This window comes from Epinephelus fuscoguttatus, linkage group LG18 (genome assembly GCF_011397635.1).
Source record: "Epinephelus fuscoguttatus linkage group LG18, E.fuscoguttatus.final_Chr_v1".
Classification (NCBI taxonomy): domain Eukaryota; kingdom Metazoa; phylum Chordata; class Actinopteri; order Perciformes; family Serranidae; genus Epinephelus; species Epinephelus fuscoguttatus.
Genome location: NC_064769.1, coordinates 38487898 through 38496919, shown reverse-complemented (window position 1 = coordinate 38496919; position 9022 = coordinate 38487898). Strand labels below are relative to the sequence as shown.

The 9022-nt window shown below is 44.1% G+C and overlaps 1 protein-coding gene across 1 annotated transcript; it reads left to right on the top strand.

The window, feature by feature from the left end:
• Positions 1 to 9022, top strand: polm (polymerase (DNA directed), mu). The gene is made up of 11 exons (XM_049604469.1): positions 1 to 504; positions 2586 to 2757; positions 2924 to 3022; positions 3121 to 3291; positions 3371 to 3442; positions 5746 to 5866; positions 5951 to 6083; positions 6575 to 6677; positions 6825 to 7154; positions 7231 to 7314; positions 7399 to 9022. The coding sequence occupies exons 1-11, from the start codon at positions 311 to 313 to the stop codon at positions 7483 to 7485; spliced, it is 1566 nt and encodes a 521-aa protein (XP_049460426.1). The 5' UTR covers positions 1 to 310; the 3' UTR covers positions 7486 to 9022.

Below are 9022 nucleotides of genomic sequence, written 5' to 3'. Positions count from 1 at the left end.
CATCCGGTTTGTCTCCTTCACTGAAGTCTGCGGATTTTTCTGCGGTTTTTTCCCTCTAACATCTCTCAGAGGATGAAACCCGTCACACCAGACACCTGAACGCAACTCCGCTGTAATGGTTTATGAATTAAAAGAAGTATTTTAGGAGAATTAGCTTTTAAAAGCGAGTTAGCGTCAGAGAAGTGATGGAGCAGTGACAGCAGTGAGCACAGCTGGTGACAGCATCAGCTACAGATCAGATATGTAGTTTCTTATACACGACATGGACTCTAAGTGTAGGCAGGCGTGTTATTTCACCACAGAGTGAAACATGGTGCCTTTAAAGAGAAGAAAAGTCTCATCCTCAGGTGCTGGGAACACTGGGAGCACTGGGAACACTGGGAGTGAGTCAAAGTTCCCTCAGGTTGTTTTGTTCCTGTTGGAGAGAAAGATGGGAGCCAGCCGAAGAGCTTTTCTGTCTCAGCTCGGCCGAAAGAAAGGATTCACAGTGGAGGAGCTGTTCAGGTGAGTTACCTGCACAGACATTAAACTGTGGAGCAGTGGTGGAGTGTAACTGAGTACATTTACTCGATTACTCAGGGTGTGTGCAGGTCCTTCACAACAATAAGCTCCTTAAAAGGCATTAAATAGCCTTAAATCTGAATTTGTGGGGTCTTAACTACGACAGACATCTTATATAGTTTCATTTATCCGTGTTTTTGACATTTCTCTCTGTGTAAATGAAGCCTGTATATATTTAAGTCCACATTTCTGATGTTACAAGTCATTTTCCTTCATACTTGCACTCACCTGTTGGCAAATGTAGACTGACCGAACTCCCTCTAATAACCACGTAACACCCACCTCTTCACAAGACCACATATGTTCTATTTACCTGCAGTCTTTACCTGCGATGCTTCAATAAGTAAAACATGATTTGTCCAAAAATCTGTCTTAAATTTGGTTAAAGGTGTCGTGAAATGTCTCCTGATCACTGTACACATGTAAAAGTCTGAGGTACTTGTACTTCTTCTCGTGGCACTCTCAGAGAGGAAAATGTACTTTTAGCTCCACTACATTTATTTCAGAGTTTGAGCGACTTCACAGCAGGGATAATGTACTTGCTCTGCCTGGGGGCCACTTCTGCATAATAACAGGTCATTTGTGTGCAGGGGTGTGTCTAGAATTTGAGGACATCTGGGGCTTTGTATTAAAATGTGTGTTTGCAAAAAGTATAAAATTAAAGTTTGATACTTGTCCGTGTATCGATAGCCACACAAAATATCACAATGCTCTGCTGTGTCATTTTTTTCCTCCCACCGGGGATTAAGTTATCTCAACGGTGTGATTTTCAATGCTGTCAAAAAACAGGCGCTCCTTTTCCTGTTAAACTTATTGTATGTGGTGCACATCACGCACCACCAGAGGTCAGGCAGCTGAGCTAAAAGTCACCGTGTTTCAAATTTACTGACAAACTGGTGTCACTTTGCTGAATGTGTCTTTGGTTGTTGGTTCTTTGCGACAGCAGCTGTTTTCAACCAGGAAGAGAATACGCAGCTGTCGGCGTGAATCCTCTTTGTTCAGTTTTCATTACAAGGTAGAACATTGTTAACCTGATTCATGTTTGGACTCAGTCACGTTTTGAATCGCACTGCGATCTTCATAGTTCAGAAACTGGAGTCTGCAAATCTCACTATATAATGACGTAAACTCTGTGTGTGTGTGTGTTCCATGTTTTTCTCCTCACTGACTTGGTCAATCCATGTGAAATTTGGCACAGTGGTAGAGGGTCATGGGAGGATGCCAATGAAGCAATATTACATCAATTGGCCAAAGGGGGGCGCTATAGCAACCCATTGAAATGTCAAACTTTGAATGGGCATATCTCATGCCCCGTATGTGGTAGAGACATGAAACTTTGCACAGAGATGCCAGAGACACATTTGCCTCAAGAACCCATAACTTCCGCTTATATAGATTTTCCGCCATTTTGAATTGTTTGAAAAACACTTCAAATGGATCTCTTCCTAGGAAGTTTGAGCGATCTGCATGAAACTGGGTGAACATAATCTAGGGAGCAATATCTAAAGTTCCCTCTTGGCAAAAGTTGGAAAACTTCCTAAAACTGAGCTTCTATAAGGCAATGAATATTGCGGAGGGCGTGGCTCATCACATAAAGGTGTAGAACATCTCAAGGGTTTCACCCATCACCACACAACTTTGTAGGCATATGACCACACATAATCTGAGGGGACCCCTCCATTATTGAGCCCATCAAACAAAATGGGGGCGCTAGAGAGCTCATTTCTTATCTAGGCCTAACCGCCATATGGATTTTTACTAAACTTGGTAGATATGTAGAACAGGACGCCTCAAGGTGACTGGAGAAATTTAACTCTAATTGGCAACTGGGTGGCGCTATAACAACAGAAAAATGCATATTGGCATAGGTAGAAGGTGACAAAGCTACCAATGGCTATGGACTAGTGTTTAAATATTTATAAAATCACCTCAACCATTAATCCATCATCAAGATAATTGGCATCAGTGTTGTGTTGGTCACGTGTCCATCAGGTTGTCACATGTTGAATCTTGTCTTTGCTCAGTGAGAGGGTCACACATGTGATTTCTGAGAACAACTCCGGTGATGAGGTCAGGACGTGGCTCACGTCACAGTTTGAAGGTCGAACACCTGCTCACCTGCTGGACATCAGCTGGTACACAGAGAGCATGTCGGCAGGACGTCCTGTTGAAGTACTGGACAGACACAAACTACAGGTACGTCCGACTTCACTCAACTATAAAAACCCATTCAGAGTTATGAGACGCACTGTATAACACGCACAAGTGAAATTAAAGGATAGTCCAAATTTTTATGTTCATCAGTTTGATGTTTGGATTTCATTTATCATTGTACGGCTGTTGGTCTCTCTGTGTTTTACAGGAGCAGCAGACTGATGAAGAGGATGTTGTGGAGTTTTCTGTGCCGAGCTACGGCTGTCAGAGGAGGACCACCCTGGACAACCACAACGCCGTCCTCACTGTAACATCCCAAGCAAACACAGACCTCATATGTCACACCTGAAACACTGATGTTAGTTTAAACCTCACATCTGGGTGATGTCATGTTTCCTGTCTCAGGATGCTCTGTCGCTGCTCGCTGAAAAAGCTGAGCTCAGTGACGAGGAGGGACGAGGTGTCGCGTTCCGACGGGCCGCCGCCGTGTTGAAGGCCCTCCCTAAACCGGTGACGAGCATGACGCAGCTCAGAGGGCTTCCCTGTCTCGGAGAACATTCGCTCAGAGTCATCAAAGTCAGTAGAAAATGTTCTTTTTATATCGTCTTTATCAAATTCAGAGAGGTCTGATAATCCGTCTTCTCTGCTCTTGTAGGAGATTTTGGAAAACGGAACATCGAGTGAAGTTGAATCTACGAAGCAGTCTGAGCGGTTTAACGCGCTGAAGGTGTGTCAGCTGTTTTACACATAAACTTGAGTCTTCAAACCACAGAGGTGTGCCAGGACAAATCTGAAGGGTCACCAGCTGATCGAAGATAAAAATGACTCTTACACAAAATCCTATTCATGTTCGTCTGATTTGTTTTAACATTTCATGTGAAATACGGCACAGTTTCACCTCCTCTCCCTCTTTGTTTCAACGGCTCACATCTTGCTGAGTGCGCCATGAGTAGACGTAACTTTATTTTTATAGTTTAAATCCTTATTGATTAGAATATTTACAACATTAAACCATGACAGTAACAAAAAAGAAATAACTCAAACTGAAAGTCTTTCAGTGTCGACATTTTGATTCTATTTTTCCGTTTCTCTTCTAGTTGTGCTTCTTTTAGTCTCAAGACGTGTCAGTTTTTACTTTAAGAAGATTTCTTTATCCCTTATCAGCCACTGATCCCAGCTACCTTCCCAAAATTCATTGTAAAATAGTTTTACTTGTTATTAACAGGATTTTAATCAAGTATGTGTCACTTCTCATCATGTTTTCCTCAGAGAAATGACAGATTAATCTTCCAAACAATTCACAGCCCCCCTTTATCCTCATATGTGTTGTAACTCTTGCATGTACCATCTCCCAAAACACAGTTATTTTCAGAAGCCCCATTTAGGGCCGTTTCATAGTCGACGCAAGCAACGCACTTCCTTTCATAGTCGACACATTGAATGCAAGCAACGCGGGCAATACATCGCTTGTGCAATAGGGGGTAGCAGAGTCACCGGTACATTCCGGCTAGCTAGTACTGCTATTTTATTAGAGTGCAGGGCACTACAACTGTCATATAAATGGGGGTGTGACCATACGAGTTTGCAAATTTTTCCTCCTCGCCCGCCATATTTTGTACCTGCTTTTTCTGTGAATAACAAAAAGTGGTTAGTTTCAAGTACGTCCCTTGCACTACCACCCCCGCTGGCAACGCATGGTATTACACACGTCGCTGCTTCGCGTATCAACAAAATGGACAACACATTTTGAGACGCAAGCAGGCATCATGGCGGCCAATGCGTCTAGATGCATCCCAGTGCGTTCGCGTCTGCGTGCCTTTGTGTCGACTATGAAACGGCCCTACACTGCCTGTTCAAGACAGGAATGTGGCGCCGTCCTGCCACCTCCCCATTCTGTATATGCGGTACAGTTGCGCACTGGGGGGACAGAGTTGTCTCGCCTTTAAGCCACCACGGGAGGTAGTGACAGCTATGAAATGATGTCTGTATAAACAGGACGGCGTGCGGGGCGGGATCATGGGCACTAAATTTGTTTTTTTGTCTGTAATTCTCGCACGTGTAAAAATAAGTACAACCTCGCACAGTGACGATCATGTTTGCGCACTGAGAGCAAACTTTTGTCTGTCATTTAATTTTTCTGAACAGGTTTGATTTTCTGTGTTTTTCGCCTCCGTCAGAGCCTTTAGAGATGTTTGACCGAGAATCAGTGAAGAAAATGTGGCGGCGGGACACAGCTGAGACGAGACACACAGAATCATTTCATAACTTAGACAGCTCACGTTCAACAGGTCAGATAGTGATATAGTCATATGATGAAGAGGAGGAGGATGTGGACTGCACACAGAATGTGGATGACAGCACTGCACCTGACCACAGCACTGACTCATGCAGCTGTGGTGGAGGTGATGTCTCCAGTGGAGAGAGGCAAAAGAGGAAATGTGTCTTTTCATTTTGTCATGAATTGCGAATTTTTGCAACAAATAGAACAATAAAACGCGTCGAAATCAGTGTGAAAGGTTTCTGTGCGATGAAAGAGTTACAACAATGCTTCCAAAACAAACAGGGACTCAGTGTGCACAAGCTTTTATGCACGCAACCCACCGCAGCAGCTTGAAAAGTAGCTGTTAGCAGTTAGCATCTAACTCATAAAAGAACAGCGGCTGAAAATGTTCACAAATAGTAAAAACACTGAGGTGCAGTAGTTCCTTACCTTCTGAGCAGAACAGCAGTACGTTGCTTAGCTTCTGCGCCAGTTAGGGGTGCGGAAGAATCAATCTGATTTGTAAGACTGATGACACACATGTCTCAAAGAAGGTTTGGCTCACCAAGAGACACATCAGGCGGTCTGGAGGTTTTTTAGGTAGCATCGTCATCACGTTTTTTAGAGGGGCTTATGAAAATAATATTTTGACACTACATCATGCACAGTGTGACCAAAGTTTGGATTTGGATGCATAAGGAGTCCACACAAGATTTCCTGCGCCTTCTGTCAGTTTTTGAGCACCTTTCTGCTCACCGTCTGTATTTCAGGTTCTAACAGGTATTTTTGGAGTCGGAGTAAAAACAGCAGGACGTTGGATCAGAGACGGGATACACAACCTGCAACAGTTACAGGCCTCAGGTCAAACACTCAACCGAGCACAGCGAGCAGGTGTGTGAGCGTCCTGACACTCAGGTCTGCTTCAGTCTGTACTTCATCTTGTTTCTCTCTGAACGAACTCTTTACATCTCTCAGGTCTGGAGCACTACGATGACCTGAACCAGCCGGTCAGTAAGGCGGAGGCCGACACCATCGGAGAGATCGTGGAGGAAGCCATCGCCTCTGTGTTACCTGGAGTGCAGATCTCTCTGATTGGAGGATTCAGACGGTAAAAGAGCAAACACTCGCTCTCATGACCCTGCTAGGATTAATGACGGTTAAAAAGATTTTCCAGTTATTCAGATACATCTTAATGTTGTTGATCAGACCCAAACTGGCCGAGGCGCTCTGAGCATGCTCCACAGTTTCCGCCCCGGGCTTTGACCCGGAAGTCCAATAGCATTAAATGTGTAAGAGAAGAAGAAGCCGGTAACAACATGGAGAAATCTCCATCCAGAGCCGTGACTTTTTGGACGGACCAAATGTACAGAGCTGTAAAGTTGTCCACCATGGTACCAGTTAGCTGCTAGCTTAACTGTAGCCAACTTTAAATTCACTTAATTTAATTTACAAAAGTCTCAAATATTTCTCTTCTCAGTAAAATATTTCTTAAAGAAATGGCAACACTTTTTTGGAGGCAGCAACTTCTCCAGATTTATTTGGTTGGAATTTCAGAAATTCACTCCAAACTTAAACATCTGTGCCTCTGACCCTCTCCAGAGGAAAGCTGACGGGCCATGACGTGGACTTCCTGATAACACACCCAGAGGAGGGCCGAGAGGTCGGACTGATGCCGAAAATCGTCTCCTGGTTGGAATCACAGGTAAACTCTGAGTCTACAGGTTTTGTTTTATAAAGTAACGTGTCGTCAGTGTAATGAATGTCAACATTTTGCCTCTTTTTAATAACCTGGATCCATATCAGCCACATTCTCACTGCACGAACGTTTAATAGTTTTCTGTCTCTGCAGGGTTTCCTGTTGTACCAGAAGACTACGAGAAACTCTTACCTGGAGTCTGAGGACGGTCCGGCTCGGCCCTCCTCCAACATGGACCGCTTCGAGAGGTGTTTCTCCATCTTTAAACTGTCCGAAGAGGAGAGACGAGGAGCAAAGCAGACGGACACAGAGAACACAACTGAGGACGCGTTCTCTCCTGAAGCCCTGTCGCAGGTTAAAGATGACGGACCGGAGCGGACCAAACCTGCCGGACACAAACCCTGGAGAGCTGTGAGAGTCGACCTGGTGGTGTCTCCCATCAGCCAGTTTGCTTTTGCTCTGCTGGGCTGGACCGGCTCCAAGGTGACCTCTCATAAATGACCAGAGATAAGATCTGCCACAGTGAGCTATACTTCCACTGACTCCACACTCTCTGCAGTTGTTTGAGAGGGAGCTGCGACGCTGGGCGGGACACGAGAAGGCCATGTCTCTGAGCAGCCACGCTCTGTACGATAACAAACAGGTATCATCTCTCATAAACTCTCAACACATTCGATCTTGTCTTTCACAAAACTAATATGATTCGTCTTTTCAATTGTTCCTACAGAATAAATATCTGAGAGCGACATCAGAGGAGGAGATATTTGCTCACCTGGGTCTTGAGTACATTCCTCCGACAGAGAGAAACGCCTGACCAGACGACATGAGCTCCTACTGGAGGAACAAGCAAGTACCATCTGAGGGTTATCACCTGCTCACAGGAGGGTTAACGAATCAGCTGACTGGGAGTTCAGACTGAAAACACTGCGGTTTAAAAAATGAAACTGGGCTGCATCGGTGCAGGTGTGTCGCTTCAGGGGCGAGGAATATTTAGCAACAAATCCATGAGTTTTAAAGTTCATCAGACGACAAAACACTGCAAGTTTATCAAACTTAAAGACATGATTTTAAAACTCAGCAATCATTTTATCGTTTGTGGCAAAGTAGAAATCAAATCAAAATTCAGTTTTTAGGTAAGTAGGTTTTCACAGATTTGCCTTGATGTTTTGCTGCATAACAAACAAATCAGAGAAAAAAAATACTGCAAATGCAAAGAGTCTTTAGTAACAAATAAAAAGTAAAAACAATATATTGAAGATTTTTAAAATATATCTCTAGCTGTGCAGAGTACAGAGTCAGCTTTCTGATGATAAGTGCAAAGAATATACCAGTATGAGGAATGTGTCAAATATATCTGTTTTTAAAATGTAAAGAGCTCCACAGCGTTTGAATCAGAGAGGATGGCGTTCACGTCACAAAACAATCCACCAGGAATGTGCTCCTGCATGTCTTTGGTTGGCCAACGGAGCCGACACTGGTTCAGCTTGTTACAGGATAAACAACTTTATTTGCTGGACTGGCTCCAAATGAGGTTTTCGGTCCAAACCATTGAAGGACTCCCTGAGAGGAACCGCTCACTGGAAATCTGACATTTTTTGATTCTCTTTTGAGAGGAGAACAAAATGTTGCTTTCTGCCTCTGTGCCCACAACAGCCGTGGCCAGAGGCATTATGTGTTTAGGTTGTCCGTCTGTCCGTACTTACCTATGCACGTCCAATCCTTGTGAACACAATATCTCATGAACACGTCAAGGGAATTTCTCTGAATTTGGCACAAACGTCTACTTGGACTTAAAGGGGAACTAATGTTTTTTCAACCTGGGCCCTATTTTCTGATCTCCTTTTGTCTAAATGAGTGATAGGATGTTCAATATGTGACATGTCTCCAGTATGAAGCTAGGGCTGACCTGCCTGCAGCCCGTGAGCGCGCGCTATATTAAATAATAGGGCACTCAGACAGCGTCAAACAACGTCACAATACGTCCACTAAAAGTGCATTTTTTTCACACAGATAGGCTCGGATTGTTAGTATAATTATCTGACAACATAACGGAAAGGAGAAATGAACGTCTGTGTTTACCTTTAGCTGGATTCAGACATGTTCCTCTGCCTGTTGCTGCTCCCTCTCTCTCCTAGTCCGCTCAAATGGCTCATCCAGATCCAGTTGGTCAAAATCGGGTAAAAGACGCTGTCTGAGTGCCCTATTATTTAATATAGCGCGCGCTCACGGGCTGCAGGCAGGTCAGCCCTAGCTTCATACTGGAGACATGTCACATATTGAACATCCTATCACTCATTTAGACAAAAGGAGATCGGAACATAGGGCCCAGGTTGAAAAAACATTAGTTCCCC